General features: G+C 40.5%; 1 protein-coding gene across 2 annotated transcripts in view; it reads left to right on the top strand.

Annotated features, from left to right (window-relative positions):
* The first annotated feature begins 1950 nt into the window (after window positions 1-1950).
* The window catches only part of ssbp4 (single stranded DNA binding protein 4), a 92556-nt gene continuing 75735 nt past the window's right edge, over window positions 1951-18771 (top strand). For both annotated transcript variants that reach the window (XM_031318161.2, XM_031318162.2), the window contains exons 1-2: window positions 1951-2162; window positions 14621-14693. In XM_031318161.2, coding sequence (XP_031174021.1) covers window positions 2107-2162; window positions 14621-14693 — 129 coding nt within the window. In that variant the 5' untranslated portion in view covers window positions 1951-2106. The remainder of the gene's footprint in view (window positions 2163-14620; window positions 14694-18771) is intronic.

The raw sequence follows: 18771 nt of genomic DNA, 5'->3' as shown, positions 1-18771 counted from the left end.
ATGTTACCAAGTAGTGTTACTATGGCTACCTGCAGTTTAATGCATGCTAATTCAATTACCAATCACCCAAATAGACACTTATATGTCTGGGCAATAACTGGTGAAGACACGTGTACACAAGTTTAAAGTGTTAGCAAAAAATTTGCTCATTGCTCATGGCTTTATCAATCCAATTTAGGGAGATGAGACGAAAAGGAAAGAGATGAAAGTAAGATAAGTTTTGAGATCAGTCTGAGAACACAGCACGTGAACACTCGGCACACGGTCAAAGCTTTCTAGCTACAGCTAACATCTGTACAGTTGGCACATTGAGCTGTTTGCTGTTGTGTATTAAAATAATTGATTTCTACAATATCTGTGTATGGCAACTATGGTAAACTTAGGGTAAGAGAAACCTTGTGGTAATGGCCAATAAGCTATGGTCTATATGATTGAATTTAGGCAACTAAAACACTTAAGTTTAAGGTTGAATAGGTTACCAGCCTACTAACTACTTGGTTAAGGCTAGGTTATGGTTAGTCTATATCCACGACGTTCCACTTCTGGAATTGTTCCGGTACTGCCGGAAATTCCGCCAATGTCCTTCTTTTCGGCCGGATGTCCATTACCTTCTGCTCTCTTTGTGTTGGAATTTTAATCTCCGGTCGATTTATGAGGCCTATGGTTAACTGCTCTTCAGATCTCTGCAGGGCCAAGAGACAGCTAGCTAGACTGTCTGTCTGTCAAATCTAAGTTTAGAATTAAACACACTGCAACAACACTCCAGTGGTCAAATTCATGCCCTAATCCGATAATACGAGGCACAACACAACACAACACATCTGAAAACACATTTAGAGTCCTTTTATACACCATCACCATCTGAGTTTTTCCTGTGGCCATACTACACAAAAATATAATTTGTCCGTTGACGTAACAGTAGTGTCGCTTTGCCAGACCTTCCTCCACAGCGCTGCGGAGGAGGGTCTGGCTAGTCCACACAGCATTCCGGGATGGGAGAAAAACGTGCTCTGGTTTATTGGCATTTCTTTAAACCAATCACAATCGTCTTGGGCGGCGCTAAGCACCGGACGCAATGACGGTGGCTCTGCAAAATAGCCTCGGCAAGGAACTTGTTTTGGTGGAACATGTGTACGTTCAAATGTTGTTTTAGTCGTGCAACGGAGAAATCAGATTGGACAGAAAGACTAGCTAGCTGTCTGGATTTATCCTGCAGAGATCTGAGGAGCAGTTAACCATAGTCCTCATAAATCGATCGGAGTTTAGAATGCCAACACAAAGAAAGCGGAAGCTGATGGAGATTCTGACCGGAATGAGGGACATCCAACGGAATTTACGTCGGCACCAGAACAATCCCGGAAATGAAACATCGTCGACATCGTCAACATAGACTAACATAACAATAAGTTTTCTTGATAATGTGCAGTAATTATTTTGTGATCATGACAAAACAATATTGTTACATCAAGACCACATCACAATATGGAAAATAATACCTTCCACAAGAGTCTGTGCAAATATGCTAACAATGAAAGTAGTGTCCTCATTGGTGTAGGCTATGTCAAAATCTCAAAATCAAATTCAAAGTCAAAGTCCTAGAATTTCTTTTTAGGGGGAAAAACATAGGCTACGGACTATTGCCAGCCTCCCAAAAGGAGCTGGCTGTAGTCGTTAAGTGCAAAACCTGTACCCGGCATGCCTTTCCCCATCTTCCCCCCCCTTCTCTCCTCATGTTTCTGAGGTCAGTAAACAAGAAGTGTGTGTTTCCCTTTAAGGAGCCCCCACCGTTTGCACAGCGGAGGGAGGAGGAGCAGGCCTGCGGAACAGCGGCTGAAGAGGGGAAAAAAAAAAAATCCAACGGAGGACGGTTTCAAGTCCCCCCAATAGAAACTGTGCCTGATTTGTGGCCAATGTTGGAGATGTAAGAAAAAAAAAATGAAGAGAAAGAGAGGGAGGGAGAGGAGAGAGAAGGAGGAGGGGGAGGAGGAGAAGGGTGGGGGGGGGGAGGAAAAACACTAAAGGGGTAGCTATGGAGATGGAGCGTTTTCCTGGCTGCTTTCTTTGACAGGTGTTGAGTGGGGCAAAAGTCTTAAAACAGAATCCAGCATGTACGCCAAAGGTAAAGGAGCTGTCGTCCCTTCCGATAGCCAAGCGAGAGAAAAGTAAGTGAATTATGCGCTATATGTAAGACTTTACCTGCTTATCAAGCAGGCGAGGGGGCAGAGGAGGGGAGTCCAACTTTCTAAACTAGGTAGCCTACTGTAATTTAAAAGGAGTGGAGGTTACTGTAGTAAAGTGCGCTCCTCCGTGCGGTTTCCCCCTCCCTCCGACCACCTTAGAGGTGCGTCTCTTAAACTTTTTTTTTTTTTTTTTTTTTAATTTTACCTCTTGTTTACACTTTAGCGTTTTTGCACGGGGTATTTAGGCTACTAATATTGTGTGTTCGTGCAAAGCGCACACACTTCTTCCTCTGTAAGTTGGTGTAACCTTTTGGAGAGCAACAATGTATTTTATGTTATGATACAGCACGCGATCTGCAGCATTAAGTAGAAGAAGAAGCGCGTTTACGTTTCATTTCGGGTAAAACATGTTTCTGTAGAATGTATATGTGCTCGTCCCTGTGCGGACAGGAGGCTGCTCGCTCGTCTTCTTGTAAACTTTAGGAGATGAAGCTGCTGGATGGTTGAATTACGTTGTGTTTTTGAGATAGAAACGGGCAGCTTGCACATGCTATTTGGCTGTTTTTAGGCGTAAAGCCGGGCGCAATCAAACCTGGCGATGAAGGGGAAAGTTTTGTCCCATTCAGCAGCCATACAGCGGTGGTAAACTTTTTTAGCATCCGTTCACACGAAGGAGAGTCATGCTGCCACGAGCATTAGGCTGTTAATATTACAGAGGCATACTTAGCCTATATTACAAGACGTGTCGATGAATGTAGTATCGCATGTAATTCCTAATGGTTATTGTGTCTGGGAATATTGCAAAAATCACTGTTGTGTGTGTGTGTGTGTGTGTGTTTTTTTTTTTTTTTTTAAATCGGTTCAATTCCATCATGCTTGTTGCTAGATTTCGTGTTAAATGTTCTTTTTCCACATACAAGCACATTTCTCAACGCATGGATTTGTTTAAAAGATGAAAAGCCAACTTTTAAATGTCACTGTCCCTTGTAGACTGAAGGCTGCACTGGTGCTCATGCTTGCTCTTTATTCCGACGCTGTCTAGAATGTGTCTATGTGGCCATTCAAAGATTTGGACCTTCTTTGCATCCCAGCTTTTAGATTGGTGTAGTCTTTTATCACCATTAGCTATTTTTAAGCAGTAAACAGTCTGAGGTTAGAGGAGTGAGTAGAGATCCCTGCTGGGATGCAATTGTAATCTAAAATCACTGTCAAGTCCTGAGAGGCTGCTGTTACACAGCACCTCATACATCTGTAATAGAAACAAAATTTCTTTAGAGACTTGTATTTTTTGATTCATTGCATGTCACATTCAATTGATTAAGCTTTCTAGAGATGTGGCTCGCTTATGTGTTTAGTGTAAGCTTCCTCGAATACCACTTTGTACACTTCTAGTGCCACGAGCGTTTAATTTCACTCTGAATTCGCATCAGATTATTGGAAAATTGAGCAGCTCTGTGTGTGTGTGTTTGTGTTTGTGTCTGTGTTGAGGTGAAGGAGCGAATCCTAAACGAAAACAGTCCCATGTGGTTTGATGAACAGCAGGCAGAGTGACCTTTGAACCAGCATATGATGCTTTAATATTGCATATGAACCATCAGCAGACGTTAAGCTGCTTCTACACCTGTTTGTGTGCCTTAGCTTCGTTACTTTATTTACAATACATCGAAAGCAATGGATGATTTAAATGCTGTGTTTTTTTTACACAGTTTTTAGTTGCACTTGCTTGTTCAGGGAGTGTGGATTATGTTCCACGTGTTATTGGGAGTGAAATCAGTGCAGAGGCAGCATGTATTTCAAATGATAGTGTAGGAGGAGGCTTAATAATTGAACTCATAAGAAATACAAGCCTTTTGGGAGCTGGAAATGATGAATGCTTCTGTGTTAAGGCTGCTTGTGAATAACAAAACCCTTGCATTTGTTTGTGTGTGTGTGTGTGTGTGTGTGTGTGTGTGTGTGTTTGTTTGCATTTATTTTGTATCAGAAACTTCACAGTAAATATATTCTTTAAACATATTTAGTTTAGTTTCGAAAGTGTGTGTGTGTGTGTGTGTGTGTGTGTGTGTATCCCAGGCCTATAGGTATTGTCCAGACATAATGGACGACGCTTGCCCTCTCCCCTCACCTGTCTTGTCACCCTAACCTGCCCCGCAGGGCCAACACATGTTTCCTTGTTAATGTGAAGCTCACAACAGCTGCCTTGATGCATCACTGAATTAGCTCATATTCATATTTACATATTCATATGGCTCTTTACATATTCAGATACCAAAAAAGAGGGCAGCCCGGATGGACTTTCGATTAAAGCAGACTCACTCATACAGTGTGACTGAGTATCACAGCTGCAGCTGTTGCTTAGAGGATTGATTATTAAATATATGTACTTACTTAATTAAATAAACTATGAATTGAAAAAAAAAAAAAAAATATATATATATATATATATATATATATATATATATATATATATATATATATATATTGTTCCAGGTGCTATGTAGTCTCGTATTGCCAGACCTTCCTCCACAGCGCTGCGGAGGAAGGTCTGGCTAGTCCACACAGCATTCCGGGATGGGAGAAAAACATGCTCTCATTTATTGGCATTTCTTTAAACCAGTCACAATCGTTTTAGGCGGTGCTAAGCGCCGAGCGGAGTCACGCTGCCGCTGTAAAATAGCCTCGGGAAGGAACTTGTTTGGAACGTGTACGTTCAAAGGTTGTTTTAGTCGTGCAACAGAAAACTCAGATTCCACAGATAGTCTAGCTAGCTGTCTGGATTTACCCTGCAGAGATTTGAGGAGAAGTTAACTATAGTCCTCATAAATCGACCAGAGTTTAGAATGCCAACACAAAGAAAGCGGAAAGTAACAGGACATCCAAAAAGATTGACATCCAAAAAGATTGACATCCGGTGGAATTTCCGGCAGAACGAGAGCAATGCCTGAAGTGGAACGTAGTGGATTTAGACTAGGTGCTATGGTGCTTTTATTAGCTACTGGTGTTGTAGTCCTCCCATATTGCCTCTGATAATGGTGATCGGTTGATTTCAGTTAGAAGTTGTCAGATTTGGTACAGTTTCTGCATGTAATCTGGTGTGTACAGATGTGCAGTCTGAGGTTTATAAGAAGAAGCAAATGCTCCTCTGTAGTACAGCACATCCCCCTATGTTTATTGCACTGAAGGCTTCAGTTTTCAGCCACCTGAATAGTATACAAAAGTTCTCAGGTGTGGTAGACAAAATGTTCCACTATACAAGCTCAAGTGTGCATTTAAGTGTGTTTGCATTTCCTTCAAACCAAGGCTCGAAAACAACCTTTGTTTGCTTAGAAATGCAACATCAAACAGTCACATGTACATTTCACATGTGCATTCCTCCACACAGTCAAGGCCTCGCCATACAAGTGCAATCAGCTGCCTGGTTTCACTGACATGAGATCACAGGTAGCAGGCATGAAGGAGGGGTGTGAAGTGGGCTCTTTGCACATCCTTGAGAAACATTATTGTGATCAGACATTTTGAAAAAAGAAAACATGCTAATAATAATAATAATAAGAAAGGTAGATAAAAAACTGGTGCCCTTGCAACTAAAAAAATTAATTACTCTCAGGACTTTTTTTCCCCCAGCGTTTAATTTAATTTAATTTGAACAGGTAATACAGCACAATATTAATGTCACCGTATTATTTAGTAACTGGAATCTCTTTGAAATATGCACTGATGAATCCAGCTTCCTAATTAAAAGTGCCATTCACAAACATATTTAATAGCTTGATCAAACATCTCATTTTTTAGAAGCACGTTCTTAGTTTTCAAAAGAATTCTGCTCCCTGCGTTTGTTTTCTTATCCTCTGTTTGTTTACAGACATTTTTGTGCCACTTCAAGTGTCGCTGGATTTGTTTTGGGGGGAAAAAAAACTTCAAGTTAATCAGTTTGTTTTGAACATGGGTTCTTTACATCCTCCACTCCTATGGCTCCTCCCACGTATTTACATGCAGCTTGATGGGGATCTTCAGGTCTGAATGCATGGTTTTGATTCCACACAGATGGCTCTGCCATCTGCATTTCAGCCTTTTGATAGAAGCATAAAGAGCTACGCACTAACATAGGCAGAAACATTGCACTAAAAGTAAAGAAACCCTTGATTAACCCTCGGCACCCTTTTGCTGACTGCTTTCAGATATGTCAACAGTCAATTAATGCTGCCTTTCGTCAGCTGCTTTTGGTGCATCCGCACAAATTTGTTCGTTTTCTCATTTGAAATAAAGGAGACAGTATAAATATTGAGGCTATGTGCCTGAAGTCGTTAATCAGTTTGGCAACAGAGCACACAGAAGAGAAGTGTGTTTGCTTTATCAGCATATATAGAGAAAAGCATCAGCCTCAACAGACAACAGGTACTTCACTTCACGAGTTACTAAAGATGAGCATAGAAAACAAATGATTGGATTGTTAGTTAATGTTACAAAAAACAACAAAAAGTTACATCATATTGTCCTCATTAACTGCTGTGGGAGGAGGCTCTGGTGATAACAAAACTATGCCAGCTATGTCAATGTAATCTCTTAGCACAAATCATTATAATTCTCTCTTCTCTTCCTCTTTCACTGAAAACTGAAAATGTACATTTTCAGTCAGTTAAACTCTGAGGTTAGAGGACATTTACAAGTCAGTCTGTGGATGGGTAAACGTCACACGACACAAGCTCGCTGCTGGTAGAGTGTGTGTGTGTGTGTGTGTGTGTGTGTGTGTGTGTGTGTGTGTGTGTGTGTGGATTAACCCATGGCTAAAGCCATGCGTGTTTACACACGTATTGACACTGATTTGTTTTGACAAAGGAACTGCCATATCAAAGCTAAGCAAATATAAACAGTGTGTGCAGTGGGAATAGGCTTTAGTGAAACAGCGTCATGGTATCACAGGTGTCTCAAACAGGCATCCAATCTCTCATTCACCTTCAAGTGATAACATCACTACATTCAAACCCGATCACCACCACAGAGTGAGATCTGTACTGCTTTTATATGATGTTTATAAATATTTAGGAAATAATATTTTGTGTTTTTGCGTTTGTGTTGCATTCAGTGTGCCACTGAATACATAAATGATGCATGCTCCACATGTTTATTCTTTTGTGAAAGATTGTATATAAAAGCAGATGCAGCAACGAGCCCTGCTGAACCCTCCTCCGTCACTTCCTCCATTCATACCTTACCTCACCCTGCCCCTGCTCTCGCTGCTGAATTATTAAAACGAAGACATGAAAGTTAATTTGCTAACTGTCTGCGCTTTAGCTGGCTAAACTCAGCCGAGATGCCCTTGTCTCTGGAGACGAGCGAAGGAAAGGGAAGGCTGGATGGGGCAGCCTGGGGCTAAATGTCAGGTGTGTTTCCTGGGGACGAGGTAGTGGGAGAGAACTCCTTGATGTGCGGACATGGAGCAAAGTACTAGTTAGCTTAGGGCCAGGGAAGGAAAGAAGATCAGAAATGGTGTGCTAGATTCCCACCAAGTTAATATATGGTGGAAAAACAGTCGCGAATGATCTTGTAGCTTAAGAGGGGAGCACAAGAAATAGACAGATACACTGCTTGGCTCTGTGTTTCTTTTAATGTACACAGCAGCGTTATATCATCACCCTTGACATTTAGTCAGCACAGGTCAACTTTTCTTCCTCCCATTCAGACTAGCTTCTCATCATGTCATTTGCATCAATCTACTTTACGGTAATTTTCATCTGAACGATGACCACGTCAGCCGAGGAAGGAGAGTGAAATGTGTCATAGAGGAAATGGAGATGTGGAGAGGACTGTGTGGTTGTGGTTTGTCTTGTAAGCATCTCATCTTTTATTCCTGAGTGACATGTGTAACTAGTGCAGGGTTCACAGGGAAGGGATTCAGGTTTACAGTATCCACAGAGGAAAGAGTGGAGGCCCTGAACTTCAGTTTCCCTCTGACACAGCTCTCCTGTACAGTACAACTCCCCCCCCTCCCCCCATGTCTCCTTTATCTACCTGGCCTTCCTCATGGCTTTGCGCCATCATCTCCCAAAAAATTCCCCCTTCTCAGCCGAGTTACACTTACTGCTTCTGACAGAGTAACAAAAGGTGTCCCCTGAAGCCTGGATTGAATGAGTGTTTTTAAATAATGCATTGCAGCTGGGCCAGATGCCCATCACTAGGGCATAGAGCCCCTTAGATCACACCAGGCTCTGCCATGAAAATTTCATTGCATTGCTCATGGGAATCTCTTTTCGATCTTGTACAGTGCAGACGGGTTGTATAGGAGCTGACGCCTGCCGATGGGTATTTCACAGTGTGAAGAGGGCCTGATTTTTACACCAATAGACTCTTCACCCAGAACCAGGGAACTGCTCAGGCTGACGGAGCAAAAAAACGAACATGGATGCTTACATCAGCATCACAGTGAATGACCAGAAACACAAAACAAAACAAAAACAGACAAAATTGATAATTCAAGTACTGTTACACCATACATAATTTCCACTGGGGATGGGGGAGGGGGTTTGGAGCAGTATACCATGGATATAACAAAGGTCCCATATTGTAAAAAGTGAGATTTCCATTTTTTTTATTCATTATAAAGCAGGTCTAGGATCTATATAAATACTATGAAAGTATCAAAATGCTCAATCCACAGAGAAATGCACACTGCCGAAACTATTCAGAAATTCTATTCAGAAACGGTGCCTTTTAAATGAGTGTTGTATCTTCATTGTAGTGCTGCGTTGCCGATGTGTGGAAGGGATTCGCTGGATGCTTTTCTTGATTATAAAAGGTTTATTACATCAAAGATTTCAACATCCATTTACAGACTCCATGGAAGGTCTGGAGAATACACCGCCAATATGCATTCTACTTTTGGCTTTACATTTCGCAGCTTATATTGGATAGCTTAGGTAACAAGTTAGATAAGCATGTGAACATATACATTGACATAGCATAGCTTAGTGTCCTTGTGAGGCTCCCTGGCCATACGTTAGGTAACATAAGTTGACATAGTATGGTTAGTTCCCAGCGACTCACGCCACTAGGAGGTTAATCATTAAACCACTGCACTGCTATACTCTTCTGAAGACTCAGCATATTTTACAGTGTCTCACATGAAACTTTTATAGCAGAAACATAATCATAATTCATATAGGGCTTCCGTATGGTTGTGATGTCACAACCGTACTTTATATAGGTAGAAAGTGCCGCTACAGTGCCGTTACAGTCATTCGATATTCAAGAAAATAATTTAATCATACGACTCTTCTAGACTTTCTAATGTTATTGGACCGAATGGATGAAACAAAATCATTTCTGGGGGTTTGTGGCGCTAAAAATAATGTATTCCTAGTTTCACAGCTGCTCCTTTTCCATCAATTATATATGGGAAAAAGCCCTTTGGAACAGTGTGCATCCTGTGATGATCCCAGAAGTTGTAATACCCCATGTGGCCACTACACAAATTGATTTACAACCTAGTGTCATTTCTGGCGGACAACTCCAAAAAATATAATTCTGTTTTATTTACAGTTAATATTCTCCCTAAGAACACATTAAAATTAACATCAATCACAGATATGGCAGAAATGGACAGTGCTTTTCTACCATTAACTATACCTTATTAACTAAATATGATTTTAAGTAGGGTTAGTGCTTTTTTTTTTACTATCTAATCTTTGAATATATACCTTTTTTTAGCATTTATTATGAAAAGCTTGATAAACTATTTCATCATAATATGTTATTTGCTAGATTTATATAAATGTATATAAATGCAGGACATGGCATTTACAGAACATTTTCAGAGCACCCATAATTAAACGTGATAGACTCGTTCCTAAACACAACACTGATCAGTTTCACTTAACGATACAGGGGCAGCCACTCCATTTGAGATCAATATTAAACATTTACAACAAGCAGTTTGCTCCTTCTTGTGACTCGCGCTTCTCACAATCCTTTTCTGCACATGCAACCTATGGCTGGGCCTTTAGTGACGCCTCTTTAAAGAAACACTGACCTTTCCTCCGTCACCACATCCATCCAACACACACATAGCCTATTACACACTCTAATGAAAAAGTCTGTCGAACTATAAATCCTTTTTCTTTAAACAGCATGTTTACACTACATATCTGAAATGGGTGTATACAGTTGTATCTGATGTAAGAGTGAGAAATAGAAGAGGTGATAGCATCTAGTGTCTAATGCTAGTTGAAACTGGTTTGGACCAGCTGTAGCAGATCATTTTCTTTTAGCAGACAGTTGTCAAGACATTGCAGTGCAATTCAGTGATATCTTTGAGGAGATAAAGACTCAGGTTGCTCAACTCAGGCCTGGCTCATTATTGATTCATTCAGTATCATTCAGCATCAACCCAAACATCATAACTCTGTGTCTGCTCAGGCCTCGATGCATGTGATCAGCATAAAAACAATCGCCCACCGTAGACAAAAGCACAGAAGCTCCCCTTTTCTCTATGTCAGACAATTGCAAACAGATGATGCAGGCTGTGATGTCTGTCCAGACTTCTGCATTGTAGTACAAATATTGAGTTGCTTATTTGTGCTGGCCAGGGGGCAAATGGTGCTTCTGTCCCGATGTGGTCAGAGTGAGAGGTCCATCTGTGTCTTTCTGCAGCTTCATGTGTAGTCCAATGAGGACTGGGCAATATACTGAATATCAGACATGTTCCTGTTAATTTGATTGCAGATACTGAAGAAGACAATTCAATATTAAGTTGTTCTTCAGATGAATTTTGTAGGGCTGTCCTCGACTAAAGAAATTCTTAGTCGACTAACACTTATATGATTTTGTCGATTAATCGTTTAGTTGATGTAATCGACAGAGTTGTGCTCTTTGAGAAGTGGTTAAGACTAGAAAAGCACAATATAAATGTAGTTAATGAACCATCTGTAAAACTGAGTTTCTCCACAATTAATCCTGCAAAAGCATCACTTTAAATCTTGTGCTTACCAGAAATGAGCTCATAAGTTTCTTGGAAATGAGTAATTAAGCATGAATAACCATAAAAAATGACTCATCAACTAAAGAAATCTTAGTCGACTAAGACCAAAACGACCGATTAGTCGACTAATCGACTAAGAGGTGGCATCCCTAGAATTTTGAGTATGGCCCAGCTGCTCTAGTCTTGATTCGTTCTTGTCTGTTAGAAATTAGCACCAGCAGAGTTAACAAGGCAAAGACAGTGACAAGTAACAAGGATGAGTCAGCTTTTGGGGAGAAAGAGAGAAATGATCTGGTGCCACCCAAAAATTACACTTTTCGATATGGAGATGGTTTGATTTTAGTGGATTGGATTCAGAACAACTTTCTTGCTTCTTCAGTTAAAAACAGGCCTTTGTTCTGTCTGTATATTGAAGTAGTTCACAGACTAGTTCAACATTTGGGAAATAGACTAATTTGCTTTCTTGCTGAGAGTTCGATGAGAAGATGGATACCACTCTCATATCTTACGTACAGCCAGAAGAGTGTTAGCTTAGCTTAGCATAAAGACTGGAAGCAGGGGGAAACGGCTAACCCGGCTCTGTCTGAAGATAAAAAAATGCGCAATGCAGAATCTCTTAAGTTCACTATTATTAGTTCATATAAAAACCGGCACATTGTGCTTTTACGAGGGGTTATGTGTTGGACTATTTGTTAGCCAGGAACAGTGACTTCATGGAGACTTATCATCTTGTTGCCAAGCAACCAGACTTTTATTTGTTATGTGAAAACATTACATTTACTCAACCAAGGTTATTATAGTTTTGCATTTTTCATTAGTTTTTATTTTTATTTCGTTTTGACTTTAGTTTTTAAAGCGGGTTTGCTAGTTTAGTTTAGTTTTTATTTTTTGAAAATGCTTAGTTTTAGTTTAGTTTTTGTCTTAGTTTTAGTTTTTTTGTAATATGGGTTATTTGTCAGGGGATTCAAAAAGATCAGAAAAAGCATTGTGTAATAATAACTCAACAAAAACATCATACAATTTTAGAAATATGTATTCACAATGTATTCAACAATAACACCAGTACATAAAATGTAGCCTACATAAGGTCATAAATATGTAAACAGTCTACACAAGACGCAGTATGTGCGAAATGTGTAAGTGACGTGTTCCAGGAAAAAAACCTAAATAGCCAACAGACTAAAGAAGACATACATGAGCAGGTGTTTTCAACTTTGGTTCGAGTAAAGTGGCGAACCTTTAGAAGTCAATCGAGTCACACAGTTGTGTAGACATCCCAGAATAATCCACATATTAACCTACGCTTCCTTCCGCTTTTGGTGTTCCTGCGTATTTACTAACCAGCAGCTATCGGGTCGCCGGTGAAAGCCCTCCTGTAGTGATCTCTGTCATGCTGTTGTCTCCGTCCTGTATCCATACATCCATTCCCTGTATCCATACATCAATACCCTGTACCCATACATCCATGCCCTGTATCCATACATCCATGCCCTGTATCCATACATCAATACCCTGTACCCATACATCCATGCCCTGTATCCATACATCCATGCCCTGTATCCATACATCAATACCCTGTATCCATACATCCATGCCCTGTATCCATACATCCATGCCCTGTATCCATACATCAATACCCTGTACCCATACATCCATGCCCTGTATCCATACATCAATACCCTGTACCCATACATCCATGCCCTGTATCCATACATCCATGCCCTGTATCCATACATCAATACCCTGTACCCATACATCCATGCCCTGTATCCATACATCAATACCCTGTACCCATACATCCATGCCCTGTATCCATACATCCATGCCCTGTATCCATACATCAATACCCTGTACCCATACATCCATGCCCTGTATCCATACATCAATACCCTGTACCCATACATCCATGCCCTGTATCCATACATCCATGCCCTGTATCCATACATCAATACCCTGTACCCATACATCCATGCCCTGTATCCATACATCCATGCCCGTAACGTTACCGGGGTTAGCTTCTGTTTCAGGGAAAGGGGGCTTTGCTTTCTCCTTTACCTTGTTAAGGTAAGCTAGGTTAGCCTCCTAGCTTGTGTGCGCTTCTCAAATGTACTTTCAAATTCGTGGGATTTTTCCCTGTAATAAATTGTCCACATATTTTACCACCTTCCACTGCAAGGCGCTTTTATCTGACACAGTCATAATCAAAGAGGTGCCGCTTTCTTCCGACTTTCGGTACCGCTATGATGCCAGGCGAGAGGCACGGAGCCACGGACATGTTGTGTTCAAGTTGACGTGGAATGTCGGAATTTCTGGATTCCCAGTCGGAAACTATACATGTCTACGGGAAATGTCATGGTCGGAGAGATTTAACGTTATTTGCTCTATGAAAGATCGACAAAGACGAAAACTAAGGACATTTACTCGATAATTTTATTTTATTTTAGTTAGTTTTGCAAACAGACATTACAGTTTTAGTTTAGTTATCGTTTTTTTGTAATGCCTCGTTTTTATTTTTATTTCAGTTAACGACAAGTTTTTTCCCACCTAGTTTTCGTTATTTCGTTTGTTTTCGTTAACGATTATAACCTTGGTATCAACACATTAAACAAAATGCAGAATCAAAATTGGCAAAACTTGTCATATAAAAGTAAGCCAATTTAATAGAAAGTAACTTTAGGTATTTTGTTCCCCTCATGATGGAAGTGTTCAACGTGCCAATAGAGTACAATCGGCATCTTTCTCCTTTCAACGACAGTTTCCACCATTACTATAAAGGATGTGCTGTGTTTAGCCATTTCAGGAAGAAAGCTTAAATATCGCGATATACAATATATAATTGTTTAGTGCCAATAGAATAAAGCTTGATAAAGACTTTATTTCACTCATAAGCCCTTTGCTACTTGTAGCAGCGATATTGTGTATATAGGTATCAACATGTGCGTGACATCTAAAAAATAACAGGAATCCAATAAGCAGCGTGGTGACATCAGAGTCCAACTTCAGCCATGTCTGAGGATATTTTTTGTCTTGTCTGTCCATGTTTCTCAGTGCCTACGCTGTCTTGTTTTCAGCCTCTGTGCCTCAACAGCAGAGTTCCTAAAACCCACAGGGATATGGCTGAGTGCCACAGAGGCTCTTTAGCTCAGAGCTGTAGAGCTTTACATCACATATTTACAACCCCTTCACAGTGTATATGGTCTTCATGCTGTAAAATCACGTTTATCCAAGCTCCATCTAAAATGACACAGTGATGATTTTCTGCCAATTGTGCACATTTGTTGGACTTACTTGGAAACAAGGGTGACACAGTTCAGGGTGAAGAGAGAGCATGTTTGTTTTTTTATTTCTTTTTATTGATCTCTCAAATGAGTGCTGTTTTTGAGAGTTAAATGAGGAGGTTTGAGAAGTGTAAAAGATGTTCAGCACTGACTTTTCTCTTTCTCTTTCTCTCTCTCTCTCTGTTTTCCAGGTTAGCTTTATATGTGTACGAGTATTTGCTGCATGTCGGTGCACAGAAATCAGCACAGACCTTCCTGTCAGAGGTAAGACCTTCTTTCAGCTTGACTTCCTGTTTCTAAAGCATGAGTGTGGTTCCCCCTCTATTGTATGACCAATAATGGAATTCACATTATAAGTTGTTCAAGCAGCTGAGCAATCTTACTTAAAGCCGAGCTCTGGACACTGAAAACTGTGACAGTATAAATACATGAATGAGCCAAGACTTTTTTATTTTTTTTTTATTTTTTAACAGCTGCTGAACAACAGCAATGTTCTTTTGCGTGTTTATTAATGTGGGACAATGTAAACATGGCATCGGTTTGACTAAATGTGATTACATTCCCTTCATTATTAGATGTAATCTGTAATCATAAACATTGTATAATTAGAGCGGTTTGACATATTCTCGGCACGTGTTGTTGCCCGCTTACTGCCATGACATTTAAGAAGAGGAACTAGTCCTGGCTAAGTTAAATCAAGTTTTACTTTTTTTAATATTTCAAACCATTCCAAACATTACCATGTGTCCTAGCTCTGCTAGACCTATCAGTCTGATATTAGGCCCCTGAACTGTTGAAGAGGTAAGGTCTCTAATATGTTGCATCCTCTTCCTTAATGGACATCCTTCCTGCTAATGGTCCCGTGTCCAGGCCGTCTCCTGTACAACACCTCTCCTGCCCACTGGCTTTATTCAGCTCCACATAATACACTCCCAACACTGAGAGGGGCTTTAATGACAAGCAAAGGCAGGTCTATATCATTCAACTTCAATACTGGCATTTCATATCTGTCTTTTCATCAGGTGAGCTCAGTGTAGAATCACATAGATGTACTGTTGCACCTGCATAAACTTACACTTGCTTGCTGCACACCCAGAAGTGAGAGTCTTGTGAGGAAGCAGCTCAAGTGATCATCTGTAGGAGTGCTAGCAACAGGCTTTGTTGAAGTAAAGCTTTTCTACTGAAAATGCAATGTTATACTTAGGATTAAAGTAATAGCTCGGAATTTTGGGAAATGCGCTCATTTGCTTTTTTGCCGAGAGTTTAATTAGTAGATTTATACCACTCTCATGTAGGGATGGGCAATATATCAATATTATATCGATATCGATATATGAGGCTAGATATCGTCTTAAATTTTGGATATCGTAATATCCTGATATGACACGAGTGTTATCTTTTCCTGGTTTTAAAGGCCGTATTACAGTAGAGTGATGTAATTTTCTGAACACACCATACTGTTCTAGCTGTTCTATTATTTGCCTTTACCCACATAGTTATTATATCAACATAACTGATGATTATTTATCAAAATATTGTGTGCGTATTTTGTGAAAGCACCAATTGTCAACCCTACAATATCGCCACAATATCGATATCGAGGTATTTGGTCAAAAATATCGGGATATTTGATTTTCTCCATATCGCCCAGCTCTACTCTCATGTCTTTAAGGTAAATATGAAGCTACAGCTAGCAGCCATTAGCTTAGCTTGGCATAAAGACTGGAAACGAGGAAAAAAACAAGCCTGTGTTAATACCTCAAAAAACTGAAGTATAAAACAAAACTATTTCTAGGTCCGTCACAGTAACTTTCTGGAGTTTTGTCTTCAGATCTTTTTTTACTTCAACCCCCTGTTTCCAGTATGTTTGCTAAGCTAAGCTGTGTAGCTTCATATTTACAGTAGGCCTTACCGACATGAGAGTAGTATACATTTTCTCTTTTTTTTTTTTGTGATCAACTTTTTATTAGAACCTTCAGACATACAAAACAAATTCCACAGTGTGTGACAGGTAATATCAGATGGTGCACAGAACAGAGAAACACAAATTGAACAAGAACAAAAACCCTCTCCCACCCCCCACTCTCTGTGGTCGCGAGGAAAACAAAACAAACAAACAAACAAACAGAAACCACACCTTGCCTAGTCACTCTCCTCTAATTCTTGTGGGGCTGAGGTCATTAAGTCTGATATTTGTGCTGCTGCGCTTTCCCATAGGTTGATAGTTGATGATTTGGCATTGTTAATCCTTACATTTTCTCATTTGACTCTCAGCAAGAAAGAGTCATGTCAGTCCATTATCTTTCTATTACTGCTTTCAACTGCAACTATTTATTTTATGTCTTACTTGGCCTGGGCAACAAACAAATTGTCACTATTGATATCACATGATAATACCCTCATCTTAAAAACATTATGGGCCCTATCTTGCACCCGGCGCAGTGCAGCGCAAAGCCCGAGACAAGTGTCTTTGCTAGTTTAAGACCAACGCAGTTGTCAATTTCCCGTCCAGCGCCCGGGTCGTTTAAAAAATGCACCTGTGCCCATCTGTGCGCCCATCTGGTCTTACTGGGAGGTGTGTTCAGGTGCATTCTTGGCGTATTGCTATCTTGAGGCAGCAGAAAGTGGTCGCGCCATTGACCAACAAAAACCTGGTCTAAAGTCAATAGCGCAGAATTTCATTGTTATTTTAACAACAAATTATTAGTAAAATGCACCTAGGCACGTGCACAGGGAAGCGCAGCAGCACACAAACATGCAAAAGATTACAAATAAAAACATTACGGTGCATATCTGCCATCATAATAGCAATGCGCCAAGGTACAAACACGTCTGGCTTTTAAAGGGAATGGGAGATGACACTCTGATTGGTTTATCGCATGTTACGCCCAAAACACACCTATGAATTAATGAAGACACTAAGTACAACCCTTTTGAACCATGCGCCCTGCGCACGGACCCTTTTTTCCGCCGTCAAACTAGCAAAAGTGGATTTGGAGCCACCCTAAATGCAACTGTGCCAGGCGCTTCACGCCATGCGCTTAGATCATTAAAATAGGGCCCTATATCTCTTCCTGTTGTGTTTTGGAATTTTGAAGTAAAAAATCTAATGAATAAGTAGAGAAAAATACATCACAAAGAACCGATATAATCACTCTTGATGGGACATGGATGTATCAATCAGACAGAAATTGGTTGCATTTGCTTATACTATGCAGGCAGCAGGGCGGGCAGGGGTGGAGGCCGGCCCAGCTGCCAGCAACCATGAGCGGGTGTCTAAAATATGAGGCAAAGATGGGGGGGGAGCAGCACAGGGAGATCAAGTGGTCGGACTGCAGAGATCCTCGCTCATTTCAGATCCCTTGTGGGTGAATCGTCTCCCAGAGACTGAATGTTATTGGTGAGCTGCTGGAAAGAGGTGAAGTTCTGGGTCGCAGGCAACCGGAGGCACACACACACACACACACACACACACACACACACACACACACACACACACACACACACACACACATTTAAACAGCCTTAAACCGGAATTAAAACAACATCTACACAGACAGGGATTAAAACAACATACACACAGACCCACACAAACAGTCCATGTCCACAAGGCATACATGCAAAGACTGCTAAGTCAATTTGACGCCAGTTGTCTCAAATTTTGCGCCTGCAACAGTATATTGCTTCATGATTTTGTTTATTTCAAACACAGCATCGTTTGTACTTAGTTGTCTTATATGGTCAGAGTCAGTGTATTTGGATTAGACTGACAGTAATGGGTAAATCCGAGCAAACACAGCAGCTTGACTTTTCACCTTTTCCCCTTCATGCAGTCCTAGCAGTAGGCTTTAAAGTGTTGAGGGATTTCTCACGTTTATTCGAAGAATGGTTGAAAACAGACTCATCTACATCGCTCAATGTTCAGTTACTATGTTAGCATTAATTTAACGTTCGCCAGATTTGTCTTGAAGCACACAGAACCTGATCACCCTCTCCTTGCTTTGATTTTGATTTTTTTCCTGTGTTCCGCCCTCGTTTATGCTTTGATCATCCGCCTTTTTTCTTCGGTGCCTCTCTATGAACCTCTTGTTTAACCTCCTCACACATATGTCCCATTAAGAAAATAAATTGCTGCAAATAAATATAATACAAGCAAACTGAGAGAAACATTCAAGAAAACACATGAGGGGCATTAAAATAACAGCACAATTAAAAATGTACTGCAAATACATGCTGCAAATACAACACAACAGAACTAAGTCAGAAAGTTAATTCTTGACTTAAGAGATGCGGTTGAAAGCTCTGCTCTGGAAAAAGCTAGTAAGTGGTCTATTTCAGTAAG

This window comes from Sander lucioperca, chromosome 11 (assembly GCF_008315115.2).
Source record: "Sander lucioperca isolate FBNREF2018 chromosome 11, SLUC_FBN_1.2, whole genome shotgun sequence".
Taxonomy (NCBI): domain Eukaryota; kingdom Metazoa; phylum Chordata; class Actinopteri; order Perciformes; family Percidae; genus Sander; species Sander lucioperca.
This window is presented reverse-complemented; position numbering and strand designations above follow the sequence as displayed.